Source organism: Echinops telfairi, unplaced genomic scaffold (genome assembly GCF_000313985.2).
Source record: "Echinops telfairi isolate 266 unplaced genomic scaffold, ASM31398v2 ScPeMD7_7472;HRSCAF=8510, whole genome shotgun sequence".
Classification (NCBI taxonomy): domain Eukaryota; kingdom Metazoa; phylum Chordata; class Mammalia; order Afrosoricida; family Tenrecidae; genus Echinops; species Echinops telfairi.
In genome coordinates, this window is record NW_022111376.1 from 5,456,000 (window position 1) to 5,476,132 (window position 20,133).

The window sequence follows — 20,133 nt, forward strand, 5'->3', positions numbered from 1 at the left end:
CTCACAGAAGGGTCACAAGGAAGAGATGAGCCAGTCAGGGTGCAGTATAGCACCGGTGAAACACACAACTTTCCTCTAGCTCTTTAATGCTTCCTTCCCCCCACTATCATGACCTCAATTCTACCTTACAAATTAGATTAGACCAGAAAATTCATTGCTACAGATAAGAGCCCACAGCACAGGGAATCCAGGATACATAAACCCCCCAGGGCCAACAAAGAGAATAGCAATACCAGGAGGATCTAGGGGATCTGGGGGGAGAAAAGGGGCATTAATCACAAGGATCAACATATAACCCCCTTCCAGGGGAACAAGCAACTGAAAAGTGGGTGAAGAGCGACAGAGGACGTTGTAAGATATGAAAATAATAATCTATAGCTTATCAAGGTTTCATGAGGGAGGGTGGGTGGGGGATGGAGGGGGGAAAAGGGGAGCTGATACCAAGGGCTCAAGAAAAAAGAAAATGCTTCGAAAATGATGATGGCAGCATATGTGCAAATGTGCTTGAAACAATGGATATTTGAATGTATGGATTGTGATAAGAGATGTAACAGCCCCCAATAAAAGTATTTAATAATAATAAAAAAAGAAGTGGCGGAGGTATTAGAGGGTGGAAGTGTGGTGAAGGTGGTGATGGTGGAGGTGTTATAGGTGGCGGTAGTGGATAGAGGTAATGGAGGTGGTAGTGGAAGTGGTAGTGGTAGAGGGGGTGGTGGTTGTGCAGTGGTGGTAATGAAGGTAGTGATAAAGGTGGTAATGAGCATGAGAGTGGCAGTGGTAGGAGGTGGAGGTGTTAATGGATGTGGCAGTGGGTCGTGGTGAGGGCAGTGGATAGAGGTGGTGGAGGTAAACATGGTCGAGGTGGAGATGAGGGTAAAGGGTTGGGGTAGATGCAGAGGTACTGGTGCTGCTGGTGGCAGTGGTTGGAGTGGAGTCAAGGGGTTGCTCCCATAGGACAATTCCTTCAGGTTATACTGATCCGTAAGGACCTCCACTGACTGTGCCGCAGGAAGAAGATGCAGGCGGGATGTGCTATTAGCTGGAACCTCAAAACAGCCTCATTGTAGTCATCCATGATTATCTTTTTCTCACTTGGAAAACCAGAGCTGAATTATGGGACACAACACGAGAGAATTTTGTTTGTTTATATGCTGCCAGGAAAGTAATTTTATGTCAGATTGAATGACAGCAAAGGGCAAACGTTTTCTGGTTTCTTCGTTGCCATGTGGCTAAGGCTAGCACGTTGCTACGTGCACCGAGCTATTGGAAGTCATATAGTCAGAGCGTAGATGTAGTAAGTTGGTGTTTGGGGTCTGGCTTCCTGGAGGTGTTTGCTGTGGGCCACGTTCACTGATTTCCACCCCAGGGGCCCGACTTAAGGGAGGAAAAGAGGCAAGAAGACCTTTATCTTTTCTGACAGCATCACCCAGCTAGAGAGAGTGGTACTGGGGCTCCCCTCCAGCGAGCCCAGAACTGAGATCAAACAGCAGGGAGAGTCAAGGTGCTCCAGGCATAGACAGGGTGGCAATCGAGGTGGACAGACCAGAAGCAATGGCTGAGACCAAGATCAATGTGGGAGCAGTATTCATCAGAGGAGGTGCGACACGGTCATGGGGTGGAGCATGGAGGGCAGCCCCTTTGAGGAGGAAACAGGAAGTGCAGGAAGAAGCCCACCACAAGGCCTGGGAGCAAAGCTTTTCAGGCAGCGAGTGGGAAGACCCTCGGGCACTTGGCTCCTTCCAGGGACAGGCAGGCAGCCAGGGTGCCGGACACAGCGTGTGCCAGGGAAGGAGCCGCAAGTTGGCAGAGGGCTTCTGCAGGCCATGGGAACAAAATGGGATTGCATTTCATTTGCAGTGGGAAACCAGGGCTGCTGGCAATCGAGCCCCCTGGATGCTGACAGCGGGGTGAACTAGATGATGGTGCGAGCACAAGGACAGGGACACCGTCAGGGACTTTGGGGACTCTTGACATGGCGTGGCACCAGAGCAGGAGGGTTGCTTGGGCACGGTGCTGCATCTCCTTTTGTCCTAAGACAGGAAGAGCAACGTGCGAGAAGGTTTGAGAGGCTGCGATCTGATCTCAAGTGGGCTGTGGTTGTGACGGGTTGCCTTGAGTCATTCCGATTCACACTGAACCTACAGGCGAGAGTACAGGGCTGGGATTTGTTACAGGAGCTGATCGACAGGCCAGCCCTTGGGTTGGAAGCTGACCATTTAACCATCGCCCCACTGGGGCACCTCCCTCAAGTGAGTGCACATTCCAGGAGACAATGAGCCACCTCCGGCCAGTCCTCTAGATCAGGGGTTGGCAAACTTTTTCTGGAAAGGAGCAGACCATAAACATTTCAGACAATGCTCCCTAGCAGGCAAGAATGGGCAGGGCTGGGTTCCGATTTGCAAAAATAAAGTTTTATTGGAGCTGCATTTAGCTCACGGGCCACACTTGGTCAACTTCTGACCTCGAGCATTGTTGAGAACAGAGGATTTCCCACAAAGAAAGTCTGTTGCAGGGGGCCTACCAGTCACGAACAGCATGCACAGACAACCTTTGCAGAGTGGCTAGGTCTCGGCCAAGTTCAGCAGCACTCCCCAGTCGTCCCTTCCACCTCCCTAAGCGAGTGTTGTTATTACTGAGCACCCTGGGGCCGGCAGGTGTGGCAGTCTTGGTGTTTGCAGAGCAGATCTAAGCAGACTCTCATCACGTGGCCATTCAAGGGTGTTGGGGCGTGGCCTCGCTTTCTATCTTCCCCACTCCCAGCCCAGGGACTTTGGCTAATCATGGCACCTCCATCCTGGGCTTGTTCATTTCCCACCTCCATAACATGCCATGACAAGCTGAAGGCCAGCACTGCTTTCTACTCATCTTGATGCCCCCAAAGCACAATGACAGGGAAGGCATCTGCCAACTGCAATCCAAAAGTCCCTTGCCAATTATCCTGCTTTCTTCCAAATTCCAGCACAAGACCCTGAGAGAGTTGCTCTTCACTCACTAAGTCAATGACCTTGAACATATCTTTCCCCCTCTATGTGGCCCTGGCCTTCTCTTGTATCCAACAAAGGCAGTGTCAAGGCCACCAGTGCTTATTGAGCATGCATTATGGACCCAGCTCTGAGTGGTGACAGATGGGGGGGGGGGCAATACCAGGCCTGGAGAAATGGCTGTGCATGAAAAACCAAGAGAGTGAGGATGGAGGGAGGTGAGTCAGGGAAGAGACAGGAATGCATCCGCAGGGGCTTGAAGCTCATGCCTGCATTTTGGACTTGGTCCTTTGACAATGGCATCTTGTGCCGGGGGAGCAGGAGCAAGATGCGATGGAGGAGCCCAGGGCACAATGGGAAGGAGGGAGAAGGAAAAGCAAAGGGAAAAGAGTGCGTATTAGGACAGATGCTCTGAGAGTGACAACAGAAATCAAACCTCAGAAGTGAGGTCTGGAGCTCAGCGCTGGTGGCATAGTGGTTATGCATTGGGCTACTAAAGGTCAGCAGTTCGAAACCACCAACTGCTCCTCAGGAGAAAGACAAGGCTACTGCTGTAAAGAGTTACAGTTTGGGAAACACACAGGGGCAGGTTGACCCTGTCCTGTTGGGTCACTGAGTCAGCAGTGACTCAGGGGCAATGAGTTTGATTTGTAAATCAGCACGCCAGTGGGTGTAGACGGACTCACATGAGTTCCTTGTCTCGGGGTTTGCAGAGAAAGCAAGAGATCTCATCTTGCCCAGAGTTTGGGGAGCCATAGGCCATATCCTCAGGGCATGCACTCCACCCCAGTTAACACACAAACCACAGCAGGGGGTGCCTGGGCTCTCATGCTGCCCCATTCGCCTCCCCTCAGCAGCCCAAACTCCAGCATCTTCTACCTTGGGTCTGTGTCCAGGAAGCTGTGTGTGCATGGCAGCTGGGGCTGGGGGAAATGAGTGCAGTAAAGGCCAGCATGGGCTTCTGGAAGTTCAGAAATTGGGTATGCCAAGCTTCTAGAGGCCACTGGAAGCTCCCCTGCCACCATCCTCCCCTTCCAACAATGTGAAATAGCAGGCCAGTCGTGTGGCCCTGCGGGCTTCCCAGGCAGGGTCCAGATGTGGGGTGCTGAGCAGTGCCTGGGTCTTGGGGAAAAGTTCCATCTAAAGGCAAGGCCCCACCTGGCTCAATGCACACTGCTCATGTTTGGTTTCCAGCACCAAAGGGCCCTACTTCAGGAGAAGGAGGGGGTAGAAAAGGGAGCGAACAGCTGCATGCTCCATGGGAGGATCCCCAAAATAGCAAGGCACATATGCACCACAGGCCCTTGACCCAGAATGCAGAGAACTGCACCATAAACCCAGCCATCCCCCATGAAGTGGGCTGGGATAAGAGGAAGATGCTCTCAGGGCTCCTGGGTGCCTATCTGAGCTCCAAGGACCCGTGTCTCCTTATCATCCTCCTGAGCCCATGCCAATCGTTACAAAACCCTAGCAGGGTGCTAACAAAAAGCACAACAGGATGAGCGTAATTCATTTCACCAGATTGAACATGTTGACATGGCAATTGTTTTGTTCTATGCGTTTTTATTTCCATTGAGAGAGAGATAGAGAGAGTCCTAACAGCGGCGATACCCTGCGTAGTTTAACATGTCTTCACATACCGATCCTGGGACACATCCTTGTCCCAGAAGCCCTGACAAAGACAGAGATCAGTTATCAAACCCATTTTACTGATGAGGAGACAGAGGCCCAGAGACTGGACAGCTCCAAGGAGCTGGTCCCTGGGGGCTGCCTGGTTTATGGAAGTGCTGCCCATACACATGGGTTTCCCTTTCCCAGGGCCAGGCCTGCACCTGCCTTGTGACCACAGCCTGTAGGAAGCCAAGGATACTGGCAAAGACCTGCCCTCTGAACCTGGGCTCACACCACAGGCTTCCCGGGTGTTGCTTACAGAGCATGCTTCAGGTTGGGGCTGGCTGCCTCTGCAGTCTGACCACCTTGCGTCGGGCAACCTGGCGTGACACATCTATTAGACTCAGGCATTTTCTGGTCAATTCTGGGGGTTCCCCACGTAGATAATCATATCATCTGGGGACAAAGGATTATTTCTGCCTCCTAATCTGCATCCATTTTCTTCCCTTTACTTGCTCTACTGCACTAACTAGGATTTCCAGGACAATCAATACTAAGAGTGCTGGGGCGAAAACCTTGGCCTTGATTTCATCTTACAAGAAAAATCTCTAGTTTCTCCCCATTAAGTACACTACTCTCACTGCCACCGATCCCAACTCATAGCAGCCCTATAAGACCGAGTGAAGCTGGCCCTGTGGGTTTCTGGGGCTGTAAATCGCTATGGGAACAGAAAACCTCCTCTTTCTCTTGTGGAGTAACTGGTGGGTTCCAACTGCCGACCTTCTGGTTGGCAGCTCAAAGTGGAATCCACCAGGGTTCCTCAAGTACGATATTAGCTGGAGGTTTTTTGTAGCTTTTCTTATCAAGCTGAGGCCTTCCCCTTGCAGGGTTGCGCATCAGGCTGCTTTTCTGCTCCTGGGCTGGGTAGTGGGCAATTCAAGCCAGAAGGTTCCCAGGAGCCACAAGGAAGAAGTAGAGATGCTTCCATGGCTTACCTGCATATGGGCCATCTCTGCTACTGTTCTGGAACCTCCAGAACAGCCAAGACTCTGGCTGCTCATGGCTCTAGCTTGAACACCCAGAGTAGTGTCCAGAGAAGAGTAATAAATAGCTGCACTCCTAATCTGGATCCGGGAAGCAGCAAAGTGGAATGGATTTTAGAGCCAGGGCACCTGATTTTGAGTTCTAAACTCACAGCCTATTGACTGTATGCCCTTGGGAAAGGCCCTCACTATTCTCAGTCTCAGTCAACTCTTCAGTAAATGGAAACACTAAATCCCTGCATCACAGGAGCAAAGGAGCTAAGGCGTGCAAGAGAGACACTCGACCATTCTTGCTTCCTGGGTGCACAAAGAACCGTGGAGCAGGATGGATTTGTTCCCAGTAGAAGAGGTCTGGAAATAATCTCCTTCAATACCAACCATAGCTGGTTGAATTTCCTCCCCCCCGCCCCCCCCCCAGGGTTTAGCACAAGTCTTGACACAGAGGCGGGTCTTGACAATATGGGGGAAGGTCATAGATACACACAGGCCCTTGGAGAACACAACCATGTCTCCTCCGACCCGAGGTCTCACAAAGAGTCCTGGCCTCAAACTTAAAGTCACTTTACTCAGGGTTTATGTATGTCTCTGAGAATCATGGGTACGAATCCTGAACCTGACCATCCAACATGGGAAGAGGTGGACTGACATTCTTTTGCAGGGTATTCCTAAGCTCATCAGTCTACGGAAGAGGGGCAGATGGAATGGGCCCAGTATTTCTGTAGTCACCCAAGTCTCCTCTCTCCCTTTTTCTAGATCGGCCCGCCTCCAGTATTTATAGGGGAGAAGCAGAAACCCAGGTGAGGTTCGTTTTGGTCATTCTGTGGGGACGAAGCACATTGCACTAAATATCACACAAATGGGGTGCCTAAGTATGGCGTCCCACTTTCTCCTCAGCGTCCTTCTGTCCTTATTGTCCGTATCTAAAAAGAGGTTGAATGATAATAATACTTCCCCTGATCACAGAATGATTGGGAAGCTCAGAATCCGAAGCACGATAACCCCTTGTGACTTGTTAAGTCATTTGTTCTTATCAAACATCGGAACACCAAAGATGGGCCAAGAGAACAGTGACCCCTTCCTTGTCCATCACACCCCCATTCAGTGTGGCATAATTGGCTCTGCACTTGTAGAAGACAGCAAAGTTAACGCTTCTTGATTTTTCTTTTCTTTTTTTAAAATCGTTTTATTAGGGGCTCATACAACACTTATCACAATCCATACATACATCAATTGTGCAAAGCACCTTCTTATATCACAAATGAAACTCCCTTGTATTTTTCCAGGTGATCTCCAAGTGTGTCTAATGAGTAGTAACCTTGAAAATGGGGGCAGATGGAGACTGAGACAGACATGGTGTTTGACATGTGACAAGCACACTGACTAATCACTCCTCCACAGGCTCCAGAGTACCCTCAATCAGCGGTGTCACAGTCGTGTTCAATCGTCCCACAGATAACGGGGGAGGACAGATCTCAGCCTCCAAGGGAAGGCTCTGTGGCCTTGCTTCCTGTGAGGACTCACTCCATCCTCCATCGACCGTCTGCCTTCTGGACCATGGGTAGGTGCCCAGTGCTGACAATACAAAGGTTCCCTTTCTCCAGGCCGCAAGAGTCACTAAACAATCATGCTCTGCAGGAACTACCAAATGCACCCACCGCGGTGATTTCTCACTGATGACTCCGGCTGCTGGATGTGGCTTCGGCACTTTGTGGTTTCCTAACATGCGTTGGAGGCAGTAAATGACGTCAGCATTGGCAGCAGGCTCCAAGTCCTGCCTTTCCCTGGCTCGGCTCAAACTGCTTAACTACTCTGAGCCTCAGTTTCCTGGAGATAACTCTAGTCTTTTCCTCATGTTGGGAACACTAGACCATACCAGAAAACCAGGGTTTGGCTTCAGATGAGGGTATCCAATGAACATCCACAGGTTCTTGGTTTATTTTTTTAACGTCATTTTTTTGATTAAAAAATGCACCCATCATACACACCTATTGTTAAATCACTTTTTGAAAGAGTTGGATATACATCATCATCATCATCATCATCATTCAGTTCTAGTGCTCTGTCCCAACTCAGGCATTCATTGTTTGCTCCTCCATTCCCCTCCCTCATCCCTCACACCCCTGTCCCCAGTAAACCCTTGTATAGGCTATTGTCTCTATATCATCCATTCCTTTTGTTTTTCAAAGCTGGGAACCTATTGTAACCAATGAAAAACAAAAACAAAATGCAGCAGAAAGAAGAAGGTAGCAATAATAGTATAGAGATAAAAAATAAGTAGTGAAAAAAAGACCACCAGCAATACTAAAAACAAACAAATAAAAAACAGAAGGAATTTCTGTCGTGGAACAAGCAAGAAATATTTAAGCCTAGATCAAGTTGAGGTTGGGTAAAGAGGGAGGTCGATTAGCCAAGCATCATATTATACCATAGTTTGATTCACCATAATCAAGTCTACATAAAAGAGAAACAGGGGCGAGGGTGGGATGGGGTGGGAGGGAGTAATTAGGATGGAAATTAGCGATAACCTTCTAGAAGATGCCTGACTGAAGGCTGGTAATTTGGAGGGCCAGGTTCTTGGGCATGGAAACATTCCATCTCAATGTAATTTCCGTGAAAACTGAGACTCCTGAAAGGAAAGTTTTGTAACCCCCTACAGAACACGGTGGCACATTCTCAATCACTTGTTTATAGTTGACAATGCAGGCGAAAAACAAGAGAAGCAAGTTTTCAATAATTCCCCCCCCATCCCAGACCCTTATACATATCCAAATCCTCAAAAAACCAGAAAGCTGATTTACAGAAAGTGAATTGCCCTTGGAATTAAAGAAGACAGGTCCTCTCGTTATGTGAAATGACATTACCTCAGAGTACAGGGATCCCAGTTCTATGAACAGGAAGGAAGCAGACCCATGGCTCTATAAGAGCCATTTCCTCTCTGCTTTATTAATTTGAGAGATTAGCAAGCCACTCCTCTGTGGGCCAAACACACCAAGATAACAGCTATTGTGTTTGGTATAACTCTTGCTAATCACGTCTTGGGAGATTGCAGGCATTCATTGTCAAACTCAAGCAACCAAAGGCTCTCAGGGACCCTGTGTCATCATCCTGGCCCCTTAAAACTAATATTGAAATCCCTCCCTATGAGTTGCAGAACCTAGCCTGAGTGGTTTCTGAGTTCCCAGGGAGGAAAGAAAATGTGTCAAATGAGTTTTTAAAAGGCACTGGGGTTAGAATTTTCAATGGGCATCCCTTGCTGTGGCCTACTCATGACTTCTTGCACTCGATCATACTAGGATGCTAATGCAACATGATGAGTGCCTGCCCTTGGGATCCTCCTGGTTTCTGTTAAGAGAAACAAGTAGAATATTCTTCCCTCTCATCATTCCCACCATGCTGAAGGAGTCTGGTGTAGAGATCACTGGATTGGAGATTCAGAGATCCTTCGGGGGTATTTCCTGCTCTCTCTGGGTCTCAGCTCATCTCCTAGGTTTTCTCGAGGTCAGACTTGCCTTCCTTAGACTTGGAGTTGGTTCTTTGCCACCATGTTTGCATAGAAAATTTTAATAACACATCTTATCCAGTTTAAGATTAGAAGCATTCGGCACCACCCTCCCTGTCCCCATAGCCCATTGTCTGACCTGTTCCTGGGGTTTTCTGGGCTCCTGACGATTTCCCACCATGGCGTAATGGGGAAGCGTGTTCTTGATTACAAGGCGATTTTTCCATTCCTCCATTGTTTGACCTGCAATTTTATTCTTGACTCTCCAAGGCACTTCCCAAACGACCTAGACACGGGGCTTGGGGAGACAAAAGTATACCATCTTGCAGATACGAAGATGAGACCATGGACCCTGTGAATCATAGCCTTTCACTCGGAGAACAGGTTTGTGTGGAGTCAGCCACACTCATTCTCCTGTCTCTCGTGCCACCATACATACCTCCCTCATCGTACCGTCCCCCACCCCCACTGATGAGGGGTTGGGGTGAAGGAGTGGCCCCTGGCCATGGTCAAGCCAAAACTCGCGTAAGAGCTGAGGGGGCTGGGAGGAGCAACAGCCTGATTGAACGCAGAGAACCCTGGGCTTAAGGCAGGTCATATGGATCCCAGGTCTGGCTTTGCTTTGGGGTGGTATGTAGAAGACCCAGGTTCTTCTGTTCTCTGTACCTTAGTGTCCACATCTGAAAACTATGATTGTTGGATCAGGTGATATCTTAGGCCCCTTTCTCTTCTACTAGCACAAGCCTGATGGACCACCAAAGGGCAACACCTATCTCCGACCCTGCTAGCTCTCAGCCAAGGGAGGTGACCAATAATTCACTGTTTGACAAGACCCTAGAGGGAAACAATCGCATGTTGGAGGAAGCTCATGAAACTCCAGTTAATGGTTTATAGGAAACCAGCTGAGAACAGCTACCCTACTCTATGACCTCTATGAGGGAGGAGCAGACATATAAACCCTTTTACATCATCTCGACAGGAAATAAGAGCTCCGCTAAGATGGTTCATACACCAGGACAGCTCTCCAGTGCATAAACCTCCTAACCAGTACAGACGTGGGCTCTAAAATGGCTATATCTAGAATGCGTCCTTTGGGAAAGACGGTTGAGAGTCCACACCCCTACCCCACACCCCTTCTCACTGAATACAAGTGAAATCCCTGGACATTATATATTAAAAAACCCTAACAAGACCCTGAAAGGTGGAGAGAAGACTGCAGATCAGTTAGGGACCTTAGGAAACGAGGAATACTGTGGTGGTGTGTTCTCTGGGGTTCTCAGTCTTGGAACTGAAGATGCCAGCAATGCCTAACTGACAATGGCACTGACAGACAAGGGTTCATCCAAAGCCTGTTCCTCCAGTCAAAGGATCAGAAAAGGGACAGCCAGTCTGGCAAGACAGAAAACTGTGTTGACACCAACCATTCTACTCCAACCAAAGATCACAGAAAGACTGCAGTCCTATTCTATTCCATCAGCAAAGGCTGGGTGGAGGGCTTAGCTTCCAACCCTACTTTATATTAATGCTGTGCCCTTCCCTCTGTCCCTGGGTCTGTATCAGAATGTGCCTACCATCGATTAAGGACTTTCCTCATATCTTGGCGGTAATAAGTCAAATCCCTTACGCAGCCAGGTCAGGGGAAGCCTCACTGGGAACAGTCATGAGGCACTTGTACTTCTCCTCATGAGGGTGTGATCAGCAGAGGCCTAGTGGGAAGCTCGAACTTTCACTCCCATCCAGCAATCATAAGGAGCCCACCCTCCCTTGTGCCAATGAAGGCTAAGCAGAGAACTTGAACTTCTATACCCACCTGTCAGGAATGAGGTGGTGCCCCACTTCCCTACTGGAGCGGTGTCAGAGGATCCTCTAAAACAGATTTAAATAAAATCCAGTTATATAGTATATATCATAATATAATATCCAACATGTTCACCTTTTAATTAAAAAATCAGTCACATCAAGAACGAGGAATATATCAAACAGAATGAAAAAAATAGTGACCAGATGCCAACAACAAGACAGAGATGTTAAAATGATTTGACATGGATTTAAAGCAGTAATCATAAAAATGCTTCAACTAGCAATTACAAACACCTTTGCAACAAATGAAAACCAGAGAAGGTCTCAGCAAAGAAAGAAAAGATATAAATGTAAGTTTGGGAAATGAAAAAGTACTATAACTGAAAAAAAAACCTCAGAGAAAATAATTACTAAAGTTAAAGATGCACAATAGAAATGACCCAATGTGTACAATAGAGAAAACGGGTTGGAAAAAAAGTGAGCAGCACCTTGGGGGCAATTAGGATGATAACAAGTGATATAACATTGGTGTCACCAGACTTCCAAGAGAGGAGAAAGGGGGAGGGATTGAAAAAAGGGTCCAAAGAAGTAATGGTTGCAAACTCCCGCAAACTTGGTAAAAGACACACATACACTTGCAATTTCAGGAAGCCGAGACAATTCCTGGTAGCATAAAACTAAAGACAGCTACATCAAGACACCTGTCAAAATTATCAAGTTGGTGAAGAGTGAAGATAAAATCTTGGATAAAGGGAGAGGAAGACAGGGAAGGAGAGGGAGAGGAGATGAAACTTTCCCTGTAAGGGGAAAGAAACTACTTGAATGGCAGTAGATTCCTGATCAGATATTATGGAGATCAGAAGGAAGTGGCACAATATATTGCAAGTGCTAAAAAAGAGCCCCTCAGAATCCAGAATCTGCAAACTCTGTATCCTACACCCAATGGACATCTGTTTCAGCTATTAAAGGGGCATTGACTTTTCAGATGAAAGCAAACTAATAGAATTTGTCAACAGTAGGCCTCGTTACAAGAACGGCTAAAGGAAGTTTTCTAAAACAGAACAGATGTAATAAAAAGCATCCTGGACATCGGCAAGTAGGGTAGAACAACAGCTAGAGCAAAAATATGAGTAAAAATAATAGACTTGTCTTCTCCTCTAGAGTTTTATAAATTATATTGGATTTTTGAAGCAATAATTATGACAGTGTCTGATGTAGCTCTAGATGTATGTAGAAGAAATATTGAACACAATTGTCTTATACGCAGGGGAGGGCAAAGCTTTGTAAAGAGAGGCAAGGTTTCTACACTTCATTTGACTGTGATAAGTTCGACACTTCACAGTAGGATAATTTATGTAGATAATATGCGATGCCCATAACAGTAAAATTCAACCAGAAAGAATGTGTAGACACCAGCATTTAAAAAATGCAATGCCATTTACAATGGCTCAAGAAAAAGAAAGACAGGTATAAATCAAACAAAGCATGTGATAGGAGCTGTTTGCTGAGAACCACACAATGATGATGAAGGAAACCACACAATGGATGGACTCATAGATTGGAAGTGTTCACAGATAGCAAGAGTCCTCACAGTAAAGATATTCATTCTCTCCAAGTCAAGTTACAGATTTAACATAATTTCGATCAAAGTCCCATCGGGATGTCTTTTGGAAACCCACAGGAAATGCGAAAACGAAATCCATTTTGTAAAAGAATGCAGCGGAAGGAATGAGTCTACCTGCTCTCAAGAGTTGTTCTATAACTGCGACAAACTAGGCTATGGGATATGGCTCAATGGAACAGAACAGGGAGCCCCCCAAATAGACCCACACAAGTAAGCCCGATGGGTTTTTGAAGAAAGTGCAAAATCAATTCAATGGACGAATGCTATCTTTTTCAGCAAACGCTTCTGGTGCAACTGAACATCTGCAGGTAAAATCAAAGAATCTTAACCCAAATCCACATGTTATATAAAAACAGTCCAAATAAATCATAGAATTAACTCTAAGACGATGATACTTGTGTGTGGGGGGGGGAACCCCATAGGCACACATCTATGGGATGGTTTTAGACCTGACACCAAAAGCATGATCTATAAGAGGAAAATTGACAAAGTAAACCTTATGAAAGTGAAAATCTTTTGCTCTGTGCAAGATCTCTCAAAGAGGATGGAAAGACAAGATGAAGGCTTTTGCAGAGAAAACAGTTGCAAAGCTCATATCTGACAAGAGACCAGTAGTGAGAATTAGATAAAGAGCACTGACAACGCAATAGTGAGAAAACCAACAATTCCAGAAGAAAAGGGCGGAAGACAGGAAAAGACATTTCACTGAAGAGTTTATGTAGGTAACAACTAAGCACATGCAAACATGTTTAATGTCATCAGCTATTAGCAAAATGCAAATTAAAACCACGATGCACAATTACTACATTATTTGTCACAATGGCTAAAATAATAAAAAAAGTGACACCACCAAATTCTAGCAAGGATACAAATAAATTGGATCACTCACACATTTCTGGTGAGAATATAAAATGTTACAGTCACTTGGAAATCAATTTGGGAGTTTCATATTAAAAGCAAGCAAACATGACTCAGCAATTTCACTCCTAGATATATAGACTCCAAATATTTGAAATCAGGGACGCAAACAAACATGTACACCAATGCTCACTGCAGCACTATTCACAATAGACAAGAGGTGGAAACCATCCAAGTGCCCATCAACAGATGAGTGGATAAACAAATGTGGTATCTCCATCCAATGAAGCATTACTCAGCCCGGAAGAGAAAGGAAGTTCTGATACATGACAAAGCATGGGTGAACCTTGAAAACATTTATGTTGACTGAAGGAAGGCAGCCGCCAAAGCTTAAATGTTATATGGGTCTACTTAGAAGAAATGTCTAGAATAGGTAAATGCATAGAGACTAAAGTTTATTAGTGGGTAACAGGGATGAGTTGGAGGGAATGGGGAGAAACTGCCTAAGAGGTACTGAGTTTCTGTTTGGGTTAATGAAAACCCTTTAGAAATGGATTGCACAATCTGGTGGATGCCATTAATGTCACTTAAAGAGAGTTAACATGGAAAATTAATCCCCACCCCCTCTGGATATACACAAAAAATAAACAAACTAAAGACACACATACCACTAAAGACATAAAATCCAATGATTTCACTCTTGGACATCTATTCCAGTAAAATGGAAATGGAAGTCCACACAAAACCCTGCGCCAATGGCAATTTCTTGGCTTTGATGTTGCGTTGCTGTTATGTCACATGTTGCCATGGGGACTGGTGAAGGATACGGAGGACCCGTGAGTATAGAATCCTTTCAGAACCAGTTTCAGAGTCCAGATACAGGGGGGGAATTGAGGCCTCTTATTGCTTCTGGGTACATTTCCAATTTTCATGCAATTTGCCAACCATTGTACCAACATTTTTATCTAAAAAAAAAAGATTCCCATCCAAATATTTCTTTATTTTTTTCAAGTCCCACTCCTACGGAATCAGCTATAAACTCATTCAAATACTCGTCTAGGGGCACTCTGTAGCCACATGGGGGCTGCTAACCACAAGATCAGTGGTTCAAACCGAACGGCTACTTTACAGGAGAAAGATCAAGTTCTGGGAAGCGCGGAGCAGTCCTGCTCTACTCCATAGGTTGCTTTTGAATCCGAATCAACTCGCTGTCAGCGGTAACGTGAGCAGAGGCGCTCCTCAAATGAGTGTGAAAGGAAGCTGCCTGCGCCACTGAGGCCCTCACTGACTCTCAGCCCAGGCGGCTCCAGCATCTTGTGGCTGTGTGGGGGAAGGAGACCCAGCTCTCATTTCAGGGCTGGCAATACAAAACCTGTGCACAGCAAACAAGCTGCCCATTCAGCTTCAATGAAAAAGGCCCCCAAAGCAAAAAAAGCGACTTTGCCTTCTCCAGACTGCTCTGCATTGATTTCGTGTCCTGCTCTTCAGTGGCGCGCAGCAGCCAACACAGAAGGCCCAGGTGGGGGGAGTATCCACTGTTTCCTGAACAAAGGCCTGATTCTTGCACACCCCTCCCACTACCCCCACCATTGCCACTGTCACCAAGGTGCTTGAGTCTTGGTTGGGCTGAGAACTGGGGAGCAGAGATGTCAGCGAGGGTGCACCCATGGAAATGGATTTGGTTTGGTCTAAGTCAAAATGTGTCTTAGGACCTCGACACACTGCCTTCTGGACAGGGTCTGCTTCCCTCCTTTCTTCTACAGCAGTGGTTCTCAACCTTCCTCATGCCGTGACCCTTTTATAGAGTTCCTCATGTGGTGACCCCCCAGCCATCAAATGATTTTCGTTGCCACTTCATCACTGTCATTTTGCTACTGTTCTGAATCGGGCCACCCCTGTGAAAGGGTTATTCGACCCCCGAAGGGGTCGTGACCCACAGGTTGAGAGCTGCTGCTTTAAGGGAATAGAAAGTCTCATCTTTCTCCCAAGAAGTGGGTAGTGGTTTCAAATTGCTGACCTTGAAGTTCGCAGCCCAACGCAAAATCAACTCCATGTGTAGACAAAACTGTGGTGGTGGGGCAGGAGAATGGAGTGGAAGCAATGAGAGGGAAACATCTCAAAGGAGAGTCACAGGGCACATTGACTGTCCTGGTCCCAGCAGAAGTGGAATTCAGCAGAGGCAAGGCAGGCAGGCCTAAACTGGAGAAGTCAAGGATTAAGAACGTAAGATTCCTAGACAATCAGGGAGCTGCGCCTGAGGCAAGAAGGCTAGCTTCTCAGTGATGAGTTGAGGGGCTCTGGGAAAGTCACCTAACCTTTAAGTCTGTTTTCTCATCTATAAAATGCTAAGTTGCCAACAGTAACATAACAGCTACTACCGGGTGCTTACCTTGAGCCAGGTAGTGGGCTGGGTGACTGACATGCAACATTACATTGCAAGAGGCAGTTGAAGTTTCCTGTACATGATCACCCTTTGCACGACTCCTTCCTTGACTTTGTCTCCCCCACCCCCCCAGACTGTAAGGAGTCCCTGAGTGGCTAGACCAATCAGCTGCTAACCAAAAGGTTAGTGCTTCAAGTCCACCCCAAGGCATCTCAGAAGAAAGACCTGGTGCTCCACTTCCATAAATGAGCCATGGAGCGCCATGGAGCAGTTCTCCTTCGACACACATGGGGTGGCCTGAGTCAACTGGACTTGACTGTCACCGATTCTTCGGATGTAAGCTCTGTGGGGCAGGAAGCATGGCCCCTTTATGGCCATGAACCCTGCCCTCCATGCCCCAGTGCATTCATAGTACAGAGTAGGTGCTCAGGAACTATCTGCTGAAGGACTGGATGGAGGGGTAGACACATGAAGAGGACTCCTGCAGGGTGAGTCTGGCTTGGGCCGAGGGCTGGACTATGCCTAGAGCTTCTATGACTCGGTGTGCTGGAGTCTGAGTGCATTTAGAAATGTGAACACAGTCTTGGTGAACACAATACTTCTGTGCCTTAAAAAGAACTGTTTTGACATGATACAAGTACTGCAAGCCATATAATTATAGCCTGGTGCTAATGAATAACTCAACATTCCAAGACACCGCTTTTATTGTTTAAAGTTGATTCTCAAAAGCCCAAATTGATGTGGAGAAACTAGAACCCTCCCTTGTTCATTGATGGTGGAAATTTCAAATGGTACCACCACTCTGGGCAAGTATTTGGCAGTTCCTCAAAAGGTTAAGCATCGAGCTACCATGTTCTTGTTTTTAGGTGTCCTTGAGTCTGCTCTAACTCATATGGACCCTGTGTTTAACAGAACAAAACATGCCCAGTCTGGTGCCATCCTGACAACTACTGCTATGTTTGAGTTCATTGTTGCAGCCACCGTGCCAATCCATCTTGTTGAATGTCTTCCTGGTTTGGGCCAAGCATGATGAGTGGTGGAGGGTTAGCTTCAGATTCAACAATTCCACTCCTAAGCATATATCCAAGAGAACTGAAAACCCATGTCCACAAAATGTTGTATGTGAATATGTCCAGAAGCATTACTCAAAATGGCCCCAAAGTAGAAACAACCCAGAATGACCATCAATGAATGGATGGATGAACAAAATGTGGTATATTCATATAATGGATGTTATATGACCACAAAAGGAATAAAATGCTGATACATACTACAGCATACATGAATCTTGAAAACATCATGCTAAGTGAGAGAAGTCAGTCACATAAGACCAGAGTGTATGGTACTATACATATAAAATGTCCAAAACAAGGAAATCTATAGGGATGGAAAGTAGGATTGTTTGGGGAATAACAGTTTCAAGGGTACAGGTTTTTATTTTGGGGTAATGGAAATGCCCTAGAATTAATTGTGGTGATAGTTATACAACTCAGAATATACTAAAAGCCACAGAATTGACTACTTTAAATGTGTGGATTGTGTGGTATGAATTATACCCTAATAAAACTATTTTTTAGTGTTGTTTTATTTTTAAAGCACAGATTGTCATCATTCCTTAATCTAATTGGGGTTTTGGAATGATAGTCATTTTAGAGAAAGGATTAAACAACATCTTTTAAGCCCTTGAAGGAAACAAGAAAGTTTACAATCTCCCACTCTTAGCAAGATTTGTTCTGTGTGCAATGGAACATCAACAGATCTTTTCTTTCTCTTTATCTGTGGACACACAGTGACCATGACCTTTCCCCAGTGGCCCACATAATCAATAAACAACTTAAAAGTTGGTGCAAAAATATTTCCAGCTCTGGTTGGGTCCACTGCAAATGCTCCCTTGGAATGATCCAACTTCCCCACTATTGGTTTGAAGCTATCTTTATTCAACTGAGGTTAAAAATAGCACATACCTCATTACAAACCTCTGGACTGGCCCTCTGTGTACTTGTTGATTGGTACAAATTCCAGTGCCCCATGGTTCCCTGCAGTGGGCTCTGACAGCTCAATCTGGCTCCAAGGAGCCAAGACTTGGAAGAATCAACAAGTCAACCGAGAGTCAACTGTTTGTTCTGGGCTTATTTGACTCTAACACTGAAGTGCACACAGTGATCACCTGTCATGGCAAACAAAGAGCCACATTTTCTGGAACTCAGGAGACCAATACAACCTTGCAGCAGCGATGACAGTGCTGTTCTGTTCACGTGATCAACGGTAGCTGAGCTCACCAGAAAGGTAACTTGAGGCCAAGTTTTCCAAGACCTCATTTCTTACTGGACCTGTTTTGAGTCATTCTTTCCTATGCTGTGGACACCATATATACTTGGAGAATTGAAAGAGCCCTTCTATTTACTGAGGCAAAATAAAAATTAGTTCATGAAATTAGTTAATGTCACCAGTCCAAACTGGAGGGCTGAGCCCTCTAGAGGGCTGGCTTTTCATGTTCAGACACTACTGAGCTTGCAAAATGTGTGCTCAGTGCCCTCAAACTTTGTTCCCCTACGCTTTCCCATCAGTTGACAAAGCTTCGGTTGTGTTGAAGGATGCTGGGAGGCTGTACAGGTGTATTCTACAGGACAAGACCACCCTACTCAGATGGGGGTGTGACGACACATGCATGCGCATGTGCAATCATACACACCTTTGGGAAAGGCAAGAGCTCTAAAAGTCCTAGGTATCTTCCTTTCAACTTGGGTTCGTGCCCATCAGTAACAGCAGACACCCAATCCATCAAACTGGACTGACCGCCCAATTATCCTTCAGGTTATTCTACAGTTGAGCAGCAAAGGGACCAGGGACGGCAGCTGGTTTACTTCCCTGCACCAAAAGACTGGGTGGGATGAACGGTTAAATGCTCAACTACTGCCCCGAATGTGGTTCAGACCACGGGGGGAGAGAGGCCTAGTGATCTGCTTCCAAAAGGTCACAGCCTTGAAAACCCCATGGACCAATCTTACTGTGCATGCATGGGGTCACCGCGAGTTGGAATCAACTGACCTACTCTCAGCTGTGGTCCCAAAGGCTAAATGATGTAAATATTTGCCCCCTTAAAGTAGTGTTCAAGCAGGGGCTTCGGATTGGTTCACTCTGGTTCAACCCCCTGCTGCCCCTGCTGAGAATGTGCCATTCTACTCCAGATACACCGAATCAACATTTGAACCCTAAGAGCCTCAGGTGGTTTTTATATAGACATAGTTGGGGGTGCGGATCTATACAATAAGAACGACCCGGGGTTTTTGTTCTGCTGTGGATTCTGATTCAGTATATCTGGCGTGAAGAGGCAAATTCTCATCAGGGGTCCAAGCGGAATGAACCAAGTTATTTTCAAAGCAGTGCTACCTCTCCACTTACTATATGGGGTATACAGGGGTAACTGGAAATACTGGGCTAGGAAGAGGAAATTGGGATTTTTTATTTTGTAACAACATCAGTAGGCAAGAGCTTCAGAGTACATATTTAAAAAAATTAAAACCTGAAAACTCACTGTCATCGGTGGATTCTGACTCATAGTGACCCTCTAGGACAAGGTAGAACTGCCCTGTGCATTCCTAAGATTGTAATTCTACGGGAGTAGAAAGTCTCTTCTTTCTCCCAAGGAGAGGCTGGCGGTTTCAAACTGGTAATCTTGGGGTTAGCAGCCAACACATTACCCACTAGGCCTCCAGGACCCCTTTCACAGGATAGATCCTGTTGTTAGGTGCCATGGATTCGGTTACAATCCATAGCGACCCTCTGCACAACAGAACCAAACACTGCACCATCCTTATCATTGTTCCTATGCCTGAGCCCATTGTTACAGCCACTGTGCCAGTCCGTCTCTGGAGGGCCTTTCCCCTCCTTTGCTGGCCCTCCGCTTTACCAAACATGATGTCCTTCTCCAGGGACTGGTCTCTCCTGACAACATGTCCAAACTATGTAAGATGAAGTCTTGCCATCTGTGTCTCTGGCCTTACTTCTTCCAATACACTACCATTGGGTAGTGAATCTGAAATTCCACCCAACCCAAAACCTAAGGAGGAAAGAAGGGTGCTTAATAAATGAACAAATGTCCATCCAAAAGGAGCAGTGAGCTGAAAGAAGAAATAGAAGAGCCATTCACCAAAAAAAAAAAAAAAAGGAAGGAAGAAAAGAAAGAGAGACTCTCATGGGGCAAGAAATGATTCGTTAAGAGTTACAGTGAAGCTGTCTTCCTTATGACCACATCCCACTCTTTAGATGACTTTAGAAGCAGAGGGGGTGAGAAAACAACCACCACGCTCGTAGAGCAGTCTTGGTGCAAAGTC

The 20,133-nt window shown here is 46.3% G+C and overlaps 1 protein-coding gene across 3 annotated transcripts in view; it reads right to left on the minus strand.

Moving 5' to 3' along the window:
• Positions 1–20,133, minus strand: part of MAMLD1 (mastermind like domain containing 1) — a 124,982-nt gene that overhangs the window by 61,100 nt on the left and 43,749 nt on the right. For 2 of the 3 annotated variants that reach the window (XM_045285521.1, XM_045285522.1), the window contains exons 2-3: positions 10,945–11,000; positions 9,274–9,432 (exon numbers count right to left, since the gene is read on the minus strand). In XM_045285521.1, the coding sequence (XP_045141456.1) occupies positions 9,274–9,369 (96 nt within the window). In that variant the 5' untranslated portion in view covers positions 9,370–9,432; positions 10,945–11,000. Of the gene's footprint in view, positions 1–9,273; positions 9,433–10,944; positions 11,030–20,133 lie in introns of those variants that run through there. The other variant, XM_004715619.2, reaches the window with a different exon arrangement.